This window comes from Meriones unguiculatus, chromosome 19 (genome assembly GCF_030254825.1).
Source record: "Meriones unguiculatus strain TT.TT164.6M chromosome 19, Bangor_MerUng_6.1, whole genome shotgun sequence".
In the NCBI taxonomy this organism is placed as follows: Eukaryota; Metazoa; Chordata; class Mammalia; order Rodentia; family Muridae; genus Meriones; species Meriones unguiculatus.
In genome coordinates, this window is record NC_083366.1 from 69,274,960 (window position 1) to 69,295,670 (window position 20,711).

Genomic DNA, 20,711 nt, shown 5'->3' on the forward strand with positions numbered 1-20,711 from the left:
AAGGTGAAAAATAGAGAAAACAGTGGAATACATGAGAGAAAGAACTGACTAAGGTAGGAAGAAAGGCAGCCAGAGTTGGAGAGGAGGAGGCACGGGGAAGGGGACCATGTATGAAGATGTCAGGATGAAAGCAAGTATTCTGTATGTAGTTAACATGAAAAATTGCAAGGAGAATGTTAGAAAATTAAAATCTACAGTTTTGCTTAATTCACCTAGAGGTTTTAATCTTTATGGATTCTTTAACAAAAAATTACTCATTATTGACAATGTCTTTTAAATACAGCAGTTTTTCTCTTAAACTAAATTGAACTGAAATGTTTTTCTGTTTTGTTTTGAGTGACATTTATTCTGAAGAAAGTAACCTCTAATTTCTGTTGCTTTCCTTCCCAGGGACCCAGATGGAAGGATGCTCTTAGATATTTTTGATGAAAACCTCCACCCTCTTTCGGTAATGAACTCCTTGTGTTTCATGAGATGGTTTAGTTAGCTGTCTCTTGCTCCTGTAGGTCATGTGAAAACTTCTTTTTCCTAGAAATCCGAAGTGCCACCAGATTATGACAGACACAACCCAGAGCAGAAGCAGATTTACCGGTTTGTTCGGACGCTGTTCAGTGCTGCTCAGCTGACAGCTGAATGTGCCATTGTCACCCTGGTGAGTTCAAGCAGCAGAGACTTGTCAGGTGACCCTGGGAAAGTTGTAGAGTTTTCTGTGGGAATAGAGGATGAGTGTGGAGTCGTGTGTGAAGTCCCACTCAGAGCCAGTGCGTGTTATCAGTGCACCCAGCAGGCCTGGTGCAGGGTAGCATGGACCAGGAACATCTTGGCAAGGTCTGATTTCCTTTTGCTCACTCCCCACTACACTCAGTATGTCATACTGTCTGCGCGACAGCAGAATGCTGTACATCTGAGATGTGTGAAACGTCAATGAAGTGTGTGCATTGTGGCCTAGAAGAGGAGTATGACTGTGACTAGCTTTTGATTTGTTTTGTATAGAAGTGTCTGTGTTGTCAAGATCAGTGTTGTTTGGGACCTTTGCATTGCGTGTCACTCAGATGAGAAGTGAGCTTTGCTGTGACCGGGCTCCCTGGTTTGGGGGAGATTGTGGCCTGACAGAAAACCCACTGAAAGCTTGGTCCTGCATTTCTCCACACGGAGCTTTTATGGCCTGGGCTAACTCAGCAATGAGCCATTTGCTCATGTGTGTTTGTTCCTGGTTCCTGCTGCCCGCCAGCTGCAGGGTGAGAGAGCCTGTTCAGGTAATTCTTGCTGACCTAGAGTGACACAGGTTCTGAGACCAGGCTGGGAAGTGCATGCGTTATGACAAGAGTTTCCTAACAAGAACTTGTCTTACAAAATGAGGAGTGAGCAGCAGGGTTGATAGTTTCTAGAAGAGAAGGGCTGAAAAATCAGGAGACCCAAATTTCCACATACTTGGGAGGCTGAGGCAGGAGGATCATTTGTGTCCTGGAGTTCAAGATTGGCCTAGGCAACATAAAAATCCTAGGAAGCAAGGGGAAGAGAGACAGATGGGAAGGGGCAGTTGTAGTGCTGAGGATCAAAGCTAAGACTTGCTTGTGTTAGCTTAATACCTTATCACTGATCTGCAACCCTGGGTGCTGTGAAAAATCTATAGCACCAAGTACAAAAAATCCAAATGGGAAAGTTGTAGACATTTTAAAAACAGGAAGCTGTAATTATTTCCTTACAATAATTTGTTTCTGGGCCACAGGTGTGACTGTAGAGCACTGTTGCATGCTGAGCATTTGGATGATAACTCTCATGCCCTAGAGGAGAGGTGCGAGCATCTGAAATAGGGTATAATTGGTAACGGAATCAAGCTGTCAGCTTTTGTTGCGGGCTTGTTCTTATGCTCTTCCCTAGATCTTATTGGAGTCGTCTCTGATTGGCTAAACCAAACAGCTGTAGGACTACAAGATTAACACCCAAAAAGAAATTGTATATTGTTTTGGATTTAGGCCATACATCCCACTTCACATAATTTTTAAAATTCAGGTTGGAATAATTTCATCACTGCTGGAGTTTTGTTTATGTATGTCCTTTGGTGAGTTAACCTCAATCTCCTACCCCCAAATGTCTTTGAGAACCTTTCTTTGTCTACAGAGTACTCGGCACCAACCTGTACTGCCCAGAGATTCCTTAGGGAGTCTTCCATGTGAATATCATGTGGAATTTTAATTGAACAGTGCCCTGTCAGCAATGTTTAGTAATACTATTATGAAAATCAGTTGGATGTTACTTTAGTTAGCATGCAATTAGAATACACCAGCAGGAACTCCTCAGAGAAGATGGTATTACTGACAAGTTCTGCTGAATCACGTGGTAATAATGTGCTCACTGTAATCACCTCACACAGTGTAACAGCTGCTCTGCTCACATGTAACATGTTACAGTGATGTCCCCTTCCCTTACGAAGCCCTCAGAGGATAGCAATAGCATATGATAAATCATGTTGGTTTTTTAACAGGCAGTACTCAGTATGCTATTAGTATGCATCACCTAATATAATTGAGCTCAAAATCAAATTTCATAGCCACTTTTCGGCTGGAGTCAGTGGAGATTATTTCACTGCAGAGGTTTTGCCCAACTCGTGTGTACAGAAGTTGTTACTGAGATGTGGAAGGACACTTCATCCTGCCTTCAGTTTCTGTGACCTGAGAGACTTAGCTAATCCCAATTTCTGTTTTTTTGCCTCCAATATAGTTTTTCATGACTTACCCTGTAGAGAATGGGAAGGGTCTGTTGTCAGAAAATACAAACGGAGGTTCCCTAGGATGCCCAGCTGAAAATCAGCCTGACCCCACCTAGTTATTTATTTTATACAACTAAAAATCATGCTCTAAAACACTACCTCACTGCTAATGCTGCAGTATATGAAATGCCATTTAAAACTGAGCTATCCAAAGGTTGTTGGTGAGCTCTCGAGTAACTTTCATTTGTAAGCAACAGCGGCTCTCATCCTTGTGACCAATCCTGAGTCAGCCAGAGATTCTCACAGCAGTCTATGCGTTTTCTCCTTATTTCCTGGCTTTCCCTGATGGCCTTTGATTCTTACAGGTGCGCAGAAGAATGGATTATTTGCCACTTTGAGCTGCCCCTCAAAATCTCATTGCTTCAGCCTCCTCCTCCGGAGCCAGTTCTTTCATGAGTGCTGTAGCATGTGGCAGTTTTCCCTGTTAGCTTCCTGCTCCAGCTTCTTGCACTTAGGTCCCTGAACTACACTTGTTGGGCTGAGGCGGTTCACAGTTTTAAGATGTCATCTTCGTGTCTCCTTTGGGATTGAGGGTGTATTAAAAACAGACATTTGTCAGATGTGGTAGCGCATACCTGTAATCCTGACACTTGGGGAGGCAGAGGCAGGTAGATTTCTGTGGGTTCAAGGCCAACCTGGTCTACAAAGCGAGTCCAGGACAGCCAGGACTACACAGAGAAACCCTGTCTCAAAAAACCAAACAAAACCAAAAAACCAAAACTGCAGACATTGGGAGCATCCCTCTGCCATGAGGAAGTTAGGGTGTTGCAGTAACACAGTTGACTGTCAGGTCTTGCTTTCCTCCCCAGGCTGTGTCCTGGCACTGGGGAGGAAAACACGCGGACCATAAGCTTGAGCTGGGCTGTGGGCTGTCTTCCAGGTCAGTACGAGCCGCACAGTGAAACCCTGTCTCAAAGTAGAAAGAAGCGAAATTTCTTTTCTTTACCGTTTTTCCTGTATGTTCAGTGTGTGTCCCGGTCCATCCTGCACAACACATGGTACCAGAGAGGAGCCACAAGAGTCTACATTTCCAAGATCTCATTCATTCATTCATTCATTCATTCATTCATTCATTCATTCATCTATCTATATTATTAGTTACATTTTAGTAACTCTGTATCCCAGCTGTATCCTGGTTGCTCCCTTATTCCCTCCCAATCCTACCCACCCTCCCTCATCTCCTTCCTGCCCCTTTCCAAGTCCACTGATTGGGGAGTACCTTCTCCTCTTTTATCTGACCCTGTTTTATCAGGTATCTTCAGGACTGGCTGCAAAGTCCTCCTCTGTGGCCTAGCAGGACTGCTCCTCCCTTGGGGGGTGGGGAGGTCAAAGAGCCAACCATTGAGTTCATGTCAGAAATAGTCCTTGTTCCCCTTACTAGGGAAAACCAATTGGTTACTGAGCTACCATGGGCTCAGTAGAGGTTCTAGGTTATACCCATAGATGGTGCTTGGTAGAGTATCAGTCTCAGAAAAGACCCCTCTGCCAGATATATTTGGTCCTTGTGGAGTTCCTGTCCTCTCCACCTCTACCATTTCCAAGATCTTAAAACGTGGCCTTTATTAGTGACTCACTGAACAGAGAGCAGCGGTCATTGGAAACAAGGCAACTGGTGCTCTGTTCATTCTGTGCATACCTGGCCAACCTTGCGTCAGTGAGAGGGGCAGGGGCCTTGATTTCTCAGCCCCTTTGGGCAGAACAGTCTCTGTGTCTGGCTCAGGGCCAGGAGATGCTGGCCCAGGTATCCTGCCTCACTGGCTTGTGATTTCCTCCTGCAGCCAAGTTTTCTTTTTCGGAAGGAAGTTTCTCCTTGCCCCTTCGCTACCCCTCCCTCCCCCTCAGCCTGCACTCTCAACTGCTTCCATGTCATTCATCCTGAGCTCTTTATTTTAAACCTCAGTGGCCACTATGAGAGGCAGAAATTCCATTTCTTTCCTGGGTGCTTAGAAGTGTATAGAGAAGTCCTATGGTGTCCACACAGGAATGAGCCAGCAAAGAGAGTACGCCAGAGCTAATCTCCCCTCCCACTTCTGCCCAGTCATCTTGTCTCCAGCTCCAAACTAGGGAGCTCCCCTGCCTCTGCTGCTCCTCACTTCAGGGCTTGGGTCTGGTCTGCCTGCACAGACACAGGCTGTAGCTCAGTCATATGCCCGGGACTTAGGGACATCTTTTGATACATCTCAGACACAGCACCAGTCAGATCTGCAGTCACCTTACATAGCCTGTTCCTTCTGTTCTAATGAATGTACAGCCAACAGCACATTCCAGAAGCCTTGGCTACTTCCAAGATGGACACCTTTGATGGCTTTGAGGCCCTTTCCTGAAAGTGTCTGGACAATATCTAGTTGGTAGCCCCTTAAAACTCCTTCTCTCTGTTCAGCCTGATTGCTCATTTTCCTTCCAATTGCTACTTCCGGTCAGTGGTACCCCCCAGGCCCTTCTCTGACCCTGATCAGTCAGGCTGCTGCGTGGAGGCTCAGAGTTAGCCATGTCGCCTCCAGTGGGATCTGTGCCTAGACACTGAGTGGTGGGTAAGTGCCTTCATTCCTGTCCAGTGTCTGGGGTCTGGGTCAGGGGCTGCCTGGTGTCTCACCCTTTCACTTCAGCTGCCACATCTGCCAGCTCATGCTACTGTCCTGACGCCCAAGGACTGGCCGAGGCTGAGCCTCTCCTGAGCCCAGTGCCGTAGCTGTGGGTTTCCTTTCTTAAGAAAATCTCCGTCCTGCTTGGGAGAATTGACGTTTAGACGGTATAATCTGTACTTTGTGTGTTTAACATTTTCTTTTCCATGTGTGGCTTTTTGCATTTTGTAAGTATTTAAGACTGTACAAATACTGTATGAAAGTGTTATATACATATATGAATGCAGATTTCATCTTATAAAGCAAGTTCTTAAGAGTATTGCAATATCTGGGGTAAATTTTTCTCATGTGGAGTTTCGTTTTGTAAATGAATATCATAAAAACTGTAAAAAATAACTGATTAAGAGAAGTTTGAAATAATCTAATTTAGCTATGAGAAACTAAAAGACAACTAATTTAGGACACAGGTTTTGTCTGTAGGTATGTGTGTGTTTTATGTTTGTCTTAAAATAAATTCTGATTAAAAATAATCCCCATTTTTTAGTTTCATTTTCATAATCTAGCTGAAATTTTATTCAAACAATGTAAAAGTCATTTCATCAAGTAGGAATCCCAGTGAGGTGCCACCTCGTACCCACCAGGATGCCCGTTCTCACCTTGAGCACGCACGCTTAGACAGCAAGGGCTGAAAGGAGAAATTGGCATCCCAGCTGCGCACCACTGAAGTGTGCAGTGCAGCCGCTCTGGGGACAAGCGTGGACTTCTCCTGTCAGTTAACAGAGTTACCGTAGGGTCCAGCGCTTCCACTTCGCTACACTCAAAAGGATCAAAGCGTGACTTCCCAGTTTTGGCAGCATTACTCACAGTAGCCAACAGAAGAAGCTGCCTGTGTGGCCCCTCACAGATGGGCAGTAGACCGTGGGGCAAGTGCGTATGATGAGTTGGTGCTACAGATGGTGAAACTTGAAGACAGTGCGGAGTGAGATAGACGAGGCCAGGAAGGTAAATATTGTGTACTGCGCTGGTACAGCATTCTTAAGACACTCACGTAGAGGGAGAAAAGTGCAGCAGTGCTTAGAGGAGGACTTGGGGGATTGCAGGGTCTGGAGAGAAAGGGACTGTGAAGAGGTGTGTGCAGTTTCATTTAGGACAGTGGAAATGCTGCCTGTTGACGGGGTGATGCTCAGAATCCTGGGCGTACCTGCTGTAGCTACAGTTGGAAAGGATGGAGCAGTAGTATTCTCCCACAGCAGCAAACTCCGAGTGTGAAGTACAGTCACAGTGAAGATTAGTTCTTAAAACCGTGGTGAGGCAGGAGGCTCTCTGTGAGCTGCATAGTGAGACCCTGTCTTTAAGAACAAACAAACCGTCTGTGGTGGCCAGCGTGACGGCTCAGGAGGTGGACACACTTGCTCCACAGCCTGGAGACCTGAGCTCCATCCCCAGAGCCCACAGAGAAGTAAAAATAGAGAGCTGCACAACAGCGGCCTCTGACGTCCACCTACACAGGGCGGCCCCATGCCCTCACACACCCACACAACAGCGACTTTAAAAGTAATATTACTCCAGAGGTCAGCGGCTAAGATCAAGTGTAAAATTCTTCAGAGGATTTGTTTTTGATGACCAGACTTGTGGCACTTACATTCTTGTGTCATGATTTGTTTTGACCCGGGGCTTTTGGGATTTACGACAGTGCCAGCCTTTACAGGATCAGCTGCATTCTCACTCCTCCAGCGTGTGGCCTCCAGCCTAATTCTGAGGAAACTCGCTGGACCTTTGAGCACTTTAAAAATAAGTATGTCCTGGTGCAGGTATGCAGATTAGTGTTTTTATGGGATTCTTGAATGTGCCCAGAGTGGTTCTCTTGTTTTTTTTTTTTTTTGTTTTTTGGTTGTTTTTTTTTTTTGTGTGTGTGTGTGTCTTCTCTTGGACTCTTTTCCTTCTACTTGTTTTGTGCAACTCTCCTCTGTTGTTTTGGTGTTCTGTGTTTTCTTTTATTGTCCTTTGGAAGCCTGTTTGTTTTCTAAGGAGACAAAGAAGCGAGTGGAACTGGATGGAGGGAAAGAGTGGAGGGAGGAAAAATAGAACATAGTATGGAAGGAAAAAAAATCTGTTTTCAATAAAAGGAAAAAAGGTTGAAAATAGTATCTTAGGTTATGTGTTTTTAAATATGTTTAACAAATTTATATGTATTTAGTGTACTTTTTTTTTTTACCATTACCCTTAGTTTGGTTGGTCAGTGATATAATTTTCTTTTTTTATTTTTGACCTTTTTAAAAAATTAATTTATTTTTTTATTAATTATAATTTATTCACTTTGTATCCAAGCACCTTCCCTCATCCCCTCCCAATCCTGCCCTCCCTCCTATTTTTCCCTTGCCCCTCCCCCAGTCCGCTGATAGGGAAGGTCCTCCTCCCCTTCCATCCAGTGATATCATTTTCAAGACTTTTTTTTTTAACCGACTACAGTATATACAGAAAGAAATGTGTGGCTGAGTTGACCTGGGTGGAGGAGACAACTGAAGGCCTTAGCGCTGGCTTCCTCGTGTCTCCTCAGGTATATCTTGAAAGGCTCTTGACGTACGCAGAGATTGACATCTGTCCAGCCAACTGGAAGCGCATCGTCCTCGGGGCGATCTTGCTGGCCTCTAAGGTGTGGGATGATCAGGCTGTGTGGAACGTGGACTACTGCCAGATCCTGAAAGACATCACGGTGGAAGACATGTAAGTGTTCTCGCCTGCTTCAGGCCGAGGGACACCGGGCCTCCTCTCCGTGCTCTGCACTGTAGAGAGTGGATGAATTGGCTGAATGGTGTTGCTGGCCCAGCAGGGAACCTGGCTGTGGAAAGGTAGGCTACCGTATTTCTCGTCAGTGTGATCAAGAGCAGGAACGGGTGTGCTTCCTGGTTTTGTGAGAATGTTGCTGAAACTCTGCCACAGGTAAACGTTGCTTTGGGGGTTTGTATTTGAGCTCCGCTGTGACAGGAGATCAGGGATCCAGCCCATGGTCCTCTGGTAGCAAGCTCGGGCTATGTCAGACCACATGGCGTGCTTTCACGTGCTTGGTGAGTGCGTCCGTGTATGCTGGAGCTTGATGTGTGCCAGCGTCCTCCAAGCCCCAGGCAGGATCCTCCACTTGGTGAGGACCGCGCACCTAGCTCCAGGACTGTGGGACTCCGCTTCCCAGCTGACCAGACGCAGGTTCCAGGGGAATTGCTAGCTGAGGACCCACCCACACAGGCGTCAGGGCAGAAGGCTGTGCCACAGAAGCACCCACCCGCTTACCCTGCTGGAATCTGGTGCTTCATTGTCAGGCTCTTCGCTTGGTTCAGCTCTGCAGCTGATCTCCTGGAGGAAGTTTCTAGCTAGCTACCAGTCTCCCCACATTCTTGGGCCCAGTAGCCCTGGAGTGAGCCTCCTGGTGCAGCCTGGCTGGGAGGGTGGCCAGGCTACAGGCGCATTGGCGTGCTGGCTCGGGTCCTCATCAGTCCCCCACCGCCTCCTGCTGCCCTCTAAGTCCTGTGCAAGAGAACTCACAGCTCTGCCACTGTGCCTTTGACCTTCCTGTCTCTGCTGCCTCACTGCAGTAAGAAAAACAGGACGTTTTTATTAGAATAATTTCAGAAGAAAGCAAAAGCTCTTTACCATATTTCAGGTTGAGAAAAGCTTCTAAAATGCTGTCATTCTGATTCATGGGAAACAGGTATTTAGTGCAACTGTAGCCCTTGCTTTTCGTTAGGGGTTGTTCTACTTTCCTAGCTCCCTCTTTCTCTGATCTCCTTCTGCCGTCTATTGTACGCCAAGGAATGTCGTCTGCTTGACCTTCCTGTTTGTGTGGCTGGATGTTGACTGGGGACGTGGTGAGCTGAATGAGTTCTCTGCAGCTGTGTCCACCTAAAGGACAACAGCTGCTAACAGCCTCACTTCTGAATGCAGTTATCATACCCAGAAGCTTACAAAAGAAACAATGTCTGTTAACAGAGACTGGGGCAGATTGATGTGTTAGCCCTCAGGCGGTGAAGAAGGCACGAACACTTGTTTCTTCATTCTCTCTGTGTGAACCCAGCACTTTGGGGTTCCCGGTATAATGGAGATGAGAACACCATGATGTGAACAGTCACTCAGACTGAACTATGGCAGCAGCAGCAGCAGCAATATTCCAGCTCATTCACTGAATGCGTTTTAGATCCAAGGAAAGAGCCTTTGTGTGTTCATGGATGCCTTGTGGCCCATAAGTGCTAATACTGCTCCTGCTTAGGGGAAGCCAGGGCACCAGGACATAAAAGATAGTGCCTGAGTCACTAGGCCAGTGATTTGAAGAGCCAGTTTACGCTTCTTCCCTTGGGAGCAGCTGCAGCCACAATTGTTTCAGCTGTTTATACTATCGTATTTTTAAATGATAATTTATTTTATTTATTTATCCATTCATGTATTTATTTTGGAAGTCCTTTTCTATACAAAAATCTATAAAATCTGACCAAAATTTCTTTGGCTGAAACTTAATGTAAAGAATTGTTTGGATGCTGCAGATAAAGCTCATATGTCTGTTATGTCTGAGAGTCTGGGTTTGGCCCCAGTAGCTGCAGAAGAGAGAGAAGATCATTTGATGAGCATCTGAATAATAATGTGTTCTTTGCTGGATCTTGAGTACCATAAGCAATCACATATAATGAGAGTGAAATTTTTTTCCAGTTAGGGTTTTCTTGAAGAAAACTGGTTCTTTAAGATTTGGAAGCATTGTGATGCATATAATAATAGCACTTGGGGGTAGAAGGTTCTGTGTTCCGTGTTCTATCAAAAGGAAGAGAATTGTTTCTCTGCTTTCTGGCCTTTCTTTGAACTCTGTTGGTGACCAGGCTGACTAACTACAGGGGAAGTCACATGCTGTTTCTTATCCGACCATAGCGCTTCTGATGTGTCAGTGACTGACGAAGGGTGAGCACGTGGTGTCTGAGTGTAGACTTAACCAGCAGTGTCTTGCAATCCCCAGTGCTTGGAGGTGGAGACAGAGGGCCCAGAGTTCATGGCCAGAGTACAGAAAGTCCTCTTGAAGAAAATGGAAGGTGGCCTTGTTCGTGGACTTCTTGTGCCCTTCATCTACCTCTGCAGACTGTAAGCTTCCATCAAGCCTGCACCTTCCTCCCCGACTGATCAGCAAGTCGCCTTTTGAGTTGCTTGTGTGATGATCCCTCCATTTGTTCTAAGAAGCAAAGTTCTTTTGAGTAGGCTCTGTGTCTGTGTGCCTCTGTATTTATTGTGTATTTTTGCAACAGTGTTCATAAGTGGCATAGTCTGAAATTCTCGTTCTTTGTTGGGTTTTTGTGGGGCTTAGGTATCAGGGTGATCATGGCCTCATAGAATGAGTTTGGCAGTGTTCTTCTGTTTGTTTTGTAGAATAGTTTGAGGAATATTGGTATTAGCTCTTTGAATGTCTGTCAGAAATCTGCACTGAAACTATCTAACTCTGTGCCCTTTTTGTTTTTTCTTTTTTTTTTTGGGGGGGGAGACTTTTAATGCTTCTATTTCCTTAGGGGTTACAGGACTATCTAAATTCTTTACCTGATCTTGATTTAACTTTGGTTTGTGGACTCTATCAAGAAAATCACCCATTTTGTTTAGAGTTTCCAATTTCCTGGAGTACAGTCTTTCGGTAATGATTCTTTGGATTTCCTCTGTATTTTTATGTCTCCCTTTTCATTTCTGATTTAATTTGGGTATTTTCTGTCTGCCCTTTAGATAGATTGGGTAAGGATTTATCTTGTTGATTTTCTCAAAGAAGCAGCTGTTAGTTTCACTGACTGTTTGAGTTGTTCTCTGTGTTTCTAATTCATTATTTCAGGCCTGAGTTGATCATTTCTTGCCGCCTGCTCTTGGGAGTGTCTGCTTCTTGCTTGCGAGCTGTGGGGCGCGTTTAACTTGCGAGGATGAAATTTCTCCGTTTCTTCAGGAAGACGCTTAGTGTTGTGAACTTCTCCTCCTATCCATTTTTTCATTGTGTCGCAGAAGTTTGGGTTTGTTGTGCCTTCATTTTTATTGAATTCTAGAAAGTCTTTATTTCTCCCCTGACCCAGTTGTCATTGAGTAGAGTTGTTCAGTTTTTATGAGTTTGTAGGCTCTCTGTTTTGTTGTTGTTGAAGTCCCAGAAACTTTAGATTCAACCTTTTCTTTGATCCAAGTATCAAATTCCTCTACACCTGAGAGTCTCTTCCATCGTTTGTAATCTGTCGGTGATGCTTACATCTGTAGTTCCTGTTTTCTTCCCTAGGTTTTCCATCTCCAGGATTCCCTCAGTTGTGTTTTCTTTATTGCTTATGTTTCTATTTTCAGGTCTTGAACAGTTTTATCCATTTCCTTCACTGTTTGATTGTATTTCCCTGTATTTCTTTTAGGTATTTATTTGTTTCCTCTTTTAAAGGCCTTTATCATCTTTGTAAGACTGGATTAAGGTCATTTTCTTGTCCTTCAGCTGTGTTGGTGTGTCAGAGCTTGCTGTAGGACAGCTGGGCTGTGGTAGTGCCATGTTGCCCTTTTAGCCATCTAGATTTTGGGGTTATTATAGGTTTAGATGCTGGTTTCTGAGTTCATCTTTGTTCCATTGGTGGGTTTTTTTTTTTTTTGACGTTTTCCTGTTGGTTTCTGTTTCCTCTCAGTCTTCTGGTCCAAGTGGCCTGGGGTCTGGTGACTGTGAGCTTTCAGGTCTATTAGGGTGCCTCCCCTGGGGTTTTTGTGACCTTCCTGGCCTTTGTGGTTTTGAGTGCTAGTGTCTCTGGGGTCCCTGCTCCCGGTGTAGTCTGAGTGGCCTGTGTGAAAACAGGCAGAATTGTGGGCCGGAAAGTGGAGTCCAGGGCATAGGGTGCAGTTGAAGGCTGAGACTGTGTTTTGAGGATACATGGCGGGCAGCGGATTGAGGTAGATGGTCTTAACCTGGTGTCCCTGTGACAGTGGGTCTCTGAGAAAGCAGGTAGAGTTGTAGGCCAGACAATGGAGCACACAGGACAGGGTGCAGTTTACCTCTGTTGAGTGTGCTTTATGGAGACTCAAGGGCAAGGCTTTGGGGAGGTCTTCCCTGGTTGTCCCTGGTGCCATCAGCCTGCCAGGCTGCTTCCTTTGTTCCATTGATCTGTTTTGTTTCTGTGCTTGCTGGGATTTGAGTTCTTTCTGCCCAGTAGCTGTGGCTCAGATAGTAGTCCTTTCTCTCAGCTAATTTGAGGTCTGGGTTTGATTGTCACAGCTTTGACATCATAATGAGGTAGGTGGTTCTTAGGTACAAGTTGAGCTGGAATTCAGTTTAGCCTGGAAGCAAGATAGTGCTGCGCTGGATCAGGTGTGAGATGTGGTGCACAGTGTGGACAGAACCCGGCTCCTCTGCTGAAAGTTCTCTCATCTCTGGCTGTCCCTTCCCACCGGAGCTCACCGCTGCCCTCCCTGCTCAGTCTGCTTTCACGTATCTGAAAAATCAGCCAGCATGAAAACTGGGTGTCCTGGCTGAGGAAAGAGAGGCCACACCAAGCGGTTGCATGTGTATGACAAAGGGCAGAACCAGATGCTGTAGAGTGTTGCAGATGTGGGGTTAGTTGTCAGGACCAGCTCCCACAGTAGTCACAAGTATGCCTGCTTTGAAAGATGTTTGCAGCACTGGGATTTGAAAATTCACTCTGGCTGTTTCCTGTGGTGAGCTGTGTGGTGCAAGTGTGTACTCCCCTCTCTGTGGAGAGCCGCCCAGCAGCTCCACATGGCGCCTGCAGGGCCAGTCTGCAAAAAGCTAATGCAAGGCTGGAGTAGGGGTAGTCCATCAGCTTCCTTAGCATGCTCTGCCTCTCGAAGCCCAGTGTCTAGGTTCTGGAGCTGGAATTCCCCACTAAGGAATTGCAGGCCTCCGTTCCAGAGGGCAGCATTCCTCTGGGCGGCTCCTTGAAGCTCCTTGAAGCTTCATCCGAGGTGAGGGATAGGTATTGGCTGGGTCGGGTCTAAGCGACTTAACTCTCCCAAACGCCATTGCTGTTTATCACCTGAGTCAGGCTTCATGTTTCAGGGCTCCAGGTCACTCGAGTCACCTTTTAACACCTGTTTGCTAATATTGCAGCAGGTGTTTAGCCAGGCAGTTAATTACATCTGTCCTTTTCCTGGGAGGTGCAGTTTTCCTGATTCTTGTCTTCAGCGGTTTAGCAGCCATGCCTACTCCTAGGCAGCTAAGTGTGCCTGCTGCTTTTGTTTTGCAGGAATGAGCTGGAGCGACAGTTCCTGGAATTGCTACAGTTCAACATCAACGTTCCTTCCAGTGTGTATGCCAAGTATTATTTTGATCTTCGTTCTCTGGCAGAAGCAAACAACCTGAGCTTTCCCTTGGAGCCCCTAAGCAGGGAGCGTGCCCACAAGCTTGAGGTAAGGTGGGTTCACAGAACGCTGCAGTACATGGTTCCATTAGCATCTCTGTGTCACACACTTGCAGGGTTGCCCAGGATGTGTTGCGAAGCAAGGACAGGCCCCTCTATTTTAAAATCAAAGATTCTTTCTTAATATTCTGTTTATTGTTTTGTTTTTATGATTATAAGTCCACAAAAATAAGTATTTCCCACCATACGTTAAAAAAAAAGTGAAGGGGCTGCTAAGTGGCGTTAGCAATTGAGGATCCAGGAGAGCTATTATTCTTACTATGTTATTTTTTTTCCTGAAAGGTTCTTTTATAGTGGTAGCTAAGGCCTGCCTCACTGGGCATAGTCTGGGTTGAAGGCTGCTGTTACTAACCTGTGACTGTATGACAGCGAATGTGTGTTTCCCCACCTCTTCACTTCTGGGATAAGGGGCAGCCGAAAAGGCAAAGTGGTAAGAAGAAACTAGTGAGATCTCCACCATGCCATTTTGTGCCCCTCCAGCTCTGGGCAGTGTGATTTCAGCCTTCCAGCCTGTTCTAGTTTGGTTTCTGGGCTGTGATAAAACATTGGCCAGTACCAGCTTGAGGAGGAAAGGATTAGAGACTACGTCATAGTCTGTCACTGAGAGGGAAGGCAAGGTGGGAGCGGAACAGAGGCTGGGGGATGCTGTTTCATAGTTCGCTCTCCAGGCTTGCTCAGCACGCTGTGTTGTTTAACCCGGGGCCACCTGCCTGGAGGTGGCACTGCCCGTAGTCCGGTCTGATGGAGGCATTTTCTCCATTGAGGTTTTCTCTTCCCTGATGACACTAGCTTATCCACCACCAGCAGCTCTGCAGCACAAAGCCTTACACCGCAATGGAAACTGAGAGAGCCCTTTCCGCACTTCCCAAGGCCTGTGGTGCCTGCTCCACTCTTTGTCTCCCTCGTTGGCATGGTGCCCCAACGACAAAGCCAGTAGTTGAATAAAATTAAACCAGAGGTGGAAAGGGGTGTGGGTTTTTGTTTGGGGTTTCTATGGAAGTTTTATTTAGATTGAATTTCCTTCACATTTATTCTGGTCTAGTTTTTTTTTTTTTTTGCTGTTACAAAATATACTGATAGCAGTGGGAAGGAGAAATGGGTTAGGCTTAAAATTATAGGTTACAATTCATTATTTCCAAGAAAGTCAAAGCAGCTAGAGACATCACATCTGAGAGCAGAGAGAGAATAAAGGAATGCATGCTTAGTGCTCAGCTAGTTTATTCTACTGTCAAGGACCAAAACCAGGGAATGGTGCTTCCTGCATCAGTTAAGACAAGCAAGTAAATTAAGAGAGCAAACAAGTAAAAGAGTCCGGTTTGTGTTTGTTCTTAATTTTCGAAACAGGGTTTCTCTGACTCACTGGATGCATAATGTAGACCAGGCTAGCCTTGAACTCAACAGATCTTACTGCCTCTGCCTCCCAAGTGCTGGGATTAAAGGTGGGTGTCCCTCACCCCCAGTGTATTAATCGTAAGAAGGAAGTTTAGTGAAGCAAGAGAAGGAGGCTGGGTGCTGAGCACTGGGGTTAAAGCAGAACTGCTGGAAGTGGGGAGCTCAATGTCATGTCACCTGTTCAGATTGCACCTCATGAAGGCTGGGTATGAGTGTCTAAAAGAATTCCTCTCAGTTGGGCTCAGAGGGTTTTTACTGTGTGTGCATGTCAGAGAATGCTCTTGTTACCTTATACCCTCTAGTTAAGAGGGAACCCTGCTATGGGTTGCTATGGTCACTTCACACACACACACTATTCATAAGAAGTAACAATTGCCAATCTTAGGAAATTTCAATAAAAGAACTTGATCCAAGAACTCGGATGCCCCTGACTTGTGTTTTTATTGTCCGCATATACCGTGTGCACCATGCTTGGCGTGAGACTGCTTAGCCTGGAGTCTTTCTGTTCTCATAGTTGGCCACTTGGCTTCAGCATGGGTGCTGCCTTGTTTCTCTCCCCCAGTCCATCTTCTCTGCTGCCACTGGAGTTATTTTCCTAAAATGCAATTTTGAATTTTAACATGCCCTGTTAAAATCGCTGGCAGGTTTGTGCTGGCTCCAGACTAGAGTCTTTCCATCCTAGCCCTGTGTGGCCTCTCCGTCTTAAAACCCCTTGGTCTGGTCTCACTCCCACCCAGCATGTCAGTTTGCCTTGGCTCCTAAGCCAAGTCCTGGACACCTCCTCTGCTGCAGTAGGGTTGGAGTTGTGCTGGGCGGCAGAGCCTGTTGGGCTGGCAGAGGGGCAGCCGTGCAGAGCCTCTGGCTAAGGGAGTCCCCAGGGGACCTGGTATGTGCCCTGACCTTCACTGTCTTTCTCTCTCTCAGGCCATTTCTCGTCTCTGTGAAGACAAGTACAAGGACCTGAGAAAACCCACGAGGAAGCGTTCAGCAAGTGCTGACAACCTGATTCTGCCACGGTGGTCCCCAGCCATTATCTCCTAACTGGGGTACCCTCCTGAGGCCATCCCACAGTTTCTCCTCTTGTTTGAGAAGAGATGAATTTGGGTGGGTTTTTGTTTGTTTTTCTCTTTTCCTTCTGTTTTTAACGCATAGCCCCATCAAGGCTGCCTTCACGCCCACCTCTGCACCATGTGGGTGTACACAGAGGCTTTAAGGGACGTGAGATCAGTGTTCTGGAAATCTGGTGTCAAGCCCTCCCGGCCGTCATGAACAGCATTTCTTTCATGGAGGAAACAGACTCTAACCCTGGAGGAGGAGACGAAGGAAAGGGAGTTGTGTTGAGGCAGAGTACTTGGTAGTGTGGCTGTTCCTGGGTCTCTGGCTGGCTGTCGGGACCAGGCGGAGCCACATGGTCGATAGCAGAGCTGAACGCACATCCACATCAGGAGCGCCACATGTGCCCTTGGATCATGCTCTGTAAGGTTCCTGCATTCCTTCTTGCTGCTCTCTTGGGATTGGGGAGGGAGTGTTGCTCGTCTTTATTCTGGTTTGGTTTTGATCCCACAGAGCAGAGAACATAGTTTGTACCCACCGTGGCACAGACATCCAAATAAATAGTACTGGTTGTTTATCTCTGCACCATTTTCTCTAGCTGTCTTCTGAGCTTTCTTCCTCACAAGTTAGATGTGCTGGTTGTGCTTCTACACACCTGTTTTATAGGATTCTCTTTCAACAGCAGCAGGATTAACGTGACTGCAGTGCTGAACCGAAAGCATCCCTCTCCGCCCCTCCAAGAACACTGTCTAGATTACACAGGTGCTTGTGCCTTCCAGTTTCCTTGCAATTGGTTGTTTTTGGTTTTTGGTTTTGTCACCTCCTCTCCTTCCCAGGTTCTCTTTTTCTGCTAATGTGAAGGTATAATTACAAAACTCAGACTTTGTGGCTGAAGGCGAAGGTCCTCAGCACAGGCATCTTGGATAGAGAAGCATCTGGGAAGCCAGGTTTTTCTGACCTCATTGTGAGGAGCCGTCTATGTGCTCCCTGCCTGGTCATTCTTCTACTTCCATGTCCATTGTTGCAAGCAATATTCTTCTCGACTTTTGTATGTTTACTTTAAATCAAATTTAGTCTATTTGTATACAATTTTTTTAAAAATCTAAAATTTAGAAAACGGGGAGTGGGTGGGTGGGTGTTCCAGTGGGGAGATCACTAAAGGGAAAAATGTTACTATTTCCTGAGGTATTTTTCACAGAGTGATTAAATAAATAAAAAAAAAAGCTCAACTTGCATTTTCATTGTGGGTGCTTGGAGAAGCTATACAAACTGTGAAGGTTCATGCTTCCTTAGTTATAACCAACATTTGTGTTTTCTGACCGTTTCTGATTTGCCTTGGGGCTAGATTAGAATCTTTTATTGAGTAAAATAAATGGGTTAAAGGTGTCCTATCAAAGAGAAAATCTGACGTGGAGTCTTAAGAACTGGACACTCAGTCACACTGCATCTCTTCTGCCCATCTTCTTAGGTTGCAGTGACCAAGGTTTGTGAGATTTTCACTGTTTGCAACACTTGAGATAAACACTAGCATTCGGTTTGTTACACGAAATGGTGAGCTTGAAAAAGCTTAGAATTGTATGTTAGTTTTGAATACCCTAAAATCACATGCCTGACCCCAGCAGACCCCTCACCTTGGAGCACACTTTGGAAATAGAAGGAACGAAATGTCAAAATCCCAAGAGCATGGAACCAGAAGTGTTAGTCAAGGTTCAGTGATGTGTGTCTTGTGCAGTCATGTTTTCAGTCAAAAGTATGAGCAGGTTTTGGTCTAATCTTCCAAATGCAGGAAGTGAAAGTTAACTCCCCTCCCACTGCATCTTTGATGATTTTCTCTGAGTGGGAACCAGGATCAGCTTCACTCTTCAAGAACTGTAAAAAGAGGTCTAAAATGTAGAAAGCATCATTTTGTATTCTCTCATCTCTATAACTCTAAAAGGGACCTATTTTCTTAGCCAAATATGAATACCTCTTAGATGAATTCCTTCCTCTCCCGTAAAATACCTTATTTTACCAGCCCATTTCAGGAAAGAACTGCTGACTTGATAGCAGAAATCTTATTTTTATTCCTTTTATTTGAACGGGAGACTTGGAAATTGACTTAATGTAAATATTTCAATGCACCTGATACTATTTTGTGGAGTTTATTAAACTACTTTAAAAGATTGTACAGTCTATTTGTTGTATGTATGTACAGTCTGGCATCTGGCATCTGCAGTGACCCCTTATAGCCTGGCTCACGTTCCTCAGACTGTTGACTGTTGTGTTGAAGCTTTGTGCACTGGACTCTACCTCTGAATAAGAAACTTTTCCCTACTTATCAATGAGTGTTAATCTGTATTAATTGATTGTGTTTCTTGCACTAAGGATTTCAGTTGTACCTTTTAGTCTGGATTACTAGGCATGTAGGTAGAGGCTCATTTCATTTTCCTGTACAATAATGAAGACTTACTTTTTGTTTTCTGGGTTGTTCTAGGTTTGCCAAAAGAAAAAGGAGAAAAACACAAAACAAGTCTAATAGTATGTGTTGCTAAATCATAGTGACTGTAACTTTGCAGAGTGGTTTGGTGTCCAGCAGCCGACCCTGGAAGCTGCTCAGGCATGCTGTGTCAGGGCAACCTTTAGTGACGAGCGCATCGTAGCTGGGAAAGGGTGGAGAAGGCCACAGTCTCCTGACTTTAGACTTGATTTAAACAGCAAATACAAGTTGTTGGAGAGTAAACACACATCCTGGTAATTTTGTTTTGCTTTTTTACCTGGGAGAGGAAAGGAGTTGAGTTAGTGAAGTAGAAAATGACAAGACCCTGAAGGCCGTAGAGGTGCTCTCATGCCTTAATGCTCAGGTGAGGCCAGCTGAGGCCTCATGCCTCCAGCTGTTGGGCTAGCTCTTCTGTGTTCCTTCTCTGTGCTCTTTGCCTGGACCGTTTCCAGCTTGGTGTTTCGCTCGGTACAGGGGATTTTGCTGCTTAGCTGAGTGAGCTTCAAGGCAGGATCTGGTGAGTCGTGATTTCGCATATTCCTGCTGCTTTGGGGACTTGCAACCTGGGGCCATATTTTAGGCTTTGAGTTTTTAATATATATTCTTAGTTCACTGTAGATATTTAATAAGTTAAATAAACATATGTACATAGAACAAATAATGTCTGCCTTCCTGCTCTATTTTTTTAGTTATGTTGATATAAAATTGGACAGTTTTTTTTTCTTTTTTCAGAGTGGTAGCACTGGCCTGTAATCCTAGTGGACATGGCTGAGGCCGGAGGATCATGATTTGATTTGGAGGCTGGCCTGGGCTATAGTAAGATGCTGCCTCAAAAAATAAAATTGAAGAGAATTTTATGGGTGGTAGGTAAACTAATTCTAAGAGCAGTGGGAGGAAGTGTGTGTGTCTTCAGTGATTGAGAAACTTCAGTGATTGATGAGACCCACCTGGGACTTCAGGTGAGGACATAAGTTACCAGTAGGACTCGGGGAGAATAAACATTGTCCTTAAATAGTTTCTTATAAACCGCGATCTCCTGGCCTTTGCTGGAATGAGTGTCTAAGAGTGAGGCTTGGTAGTTGTTGTAAGCATGGATGGTCTTCTGAAACGCCAGCCTGACAGTGAGAGAGGAGGAGACAGGAAGCATAGCCTGCCGAAGAGCTGAGGCAGGGGGCAGAGGGAGTGCTTAGCTTCGGTCTTGAACCCTCAGCTCCATGAACAAAAGAAAAGTTCCAGGCCCCTCAGAGAAATAACAGCTGGCTCTTACTAGATGCAGATCACAGAGCAGCACCAGAATGCCCCCTCAGAAGCAAACTTGCCTGACGGCTCTACCAGAGATGAGGGAGTCAGTAAAAGGTGTGTGCTCACAGTGCTCAAGGCTTGACCAAGCCATTCTCCTCCATGCTGGTGGTTAGAGCTTTGCAGCTTTGCACTGAGTTTGTACATGTGGAGGCCACAGCTGCTGCTTAGAAACTTCTTCAAGTAAGCAATACAAAAATAATTACTTTCACTGCTGGTGTAAGGGTCACTGGAAATTGCTTTGTGTGTGCACTGCTTCAGGGTGAGCTATGCCCAAGACAAGATTTGTTCCAAAAATTATGTAGAGTTCTCTAAGAATCTGTTTATAGTAAGAAATGCCCTCTAACATGCCTGACTGGATGGCATTTGAGTTTTATAGGTTCCAGCAAACCACCTTGTAAACTTTTGTGAATTGTTTGGGGACAGGGGACTTTGAGAACATTTGTTTATATAAGTAGATTCAAATGTGCAATCAAAGAATGTCATCTCAAAATAAATGCAGTTTTGACAAAAAGTGTCAACCATGGTTTGAGCTTCTGTGTAACATTGTGTCGATGTTGGTGTTAATCTAGTTGTAATGGAACCTGGTCCAGAACACTGGGACACACTCCCTTCTCCTCTGACCTCTCAGTGAAGGTGGCTGTCTGACACACTTGCTAGCCCGTGACCATGTGTACTAAGTGTTTCTTGTCGGATGCTAGGAAATGTGAGCCCATTTTAAAAAGCATAAGCCTCAAGGTTAGTCA

At 45.4% G+C, this 20,711-nt stretch overlaps 1 protein-coding gene across 1 annotated transcript in view; it reads left to right on the plus strand.

The window, feature by feature from the left end:
- Ccny (cyclin Y) overlaps positions 1–20,486 on the plus strand; it is a 110,468-nt gene extending 89,982 nt beyond the window's left edge. The window contains exons 6-10 of the mRNA XM_021639131.2: positions 391–448; positions 533–652; positions 7,910–8,076; positions 13,572–13,734; positions 16,062–20,486. Coding sequence (XP_021494806.1) covers positions 391–448; positions 533–652; positions 7,910–8,076; positions 13,572–13,734; positions 16,062–16,178 — 625 coding nt within the window. The 3' untranslated portion in view covers positions 16,179–20,486. The remainder of the gene's footprint in view (positions 1–390; positions 449–532; positions 653–7,909; positions 8,077–13,571; positions 13,735–16,061) is intronic.
- The last annotated feature ends 225 nt before the right edge of the window (positions 20,487–20,711 follow it).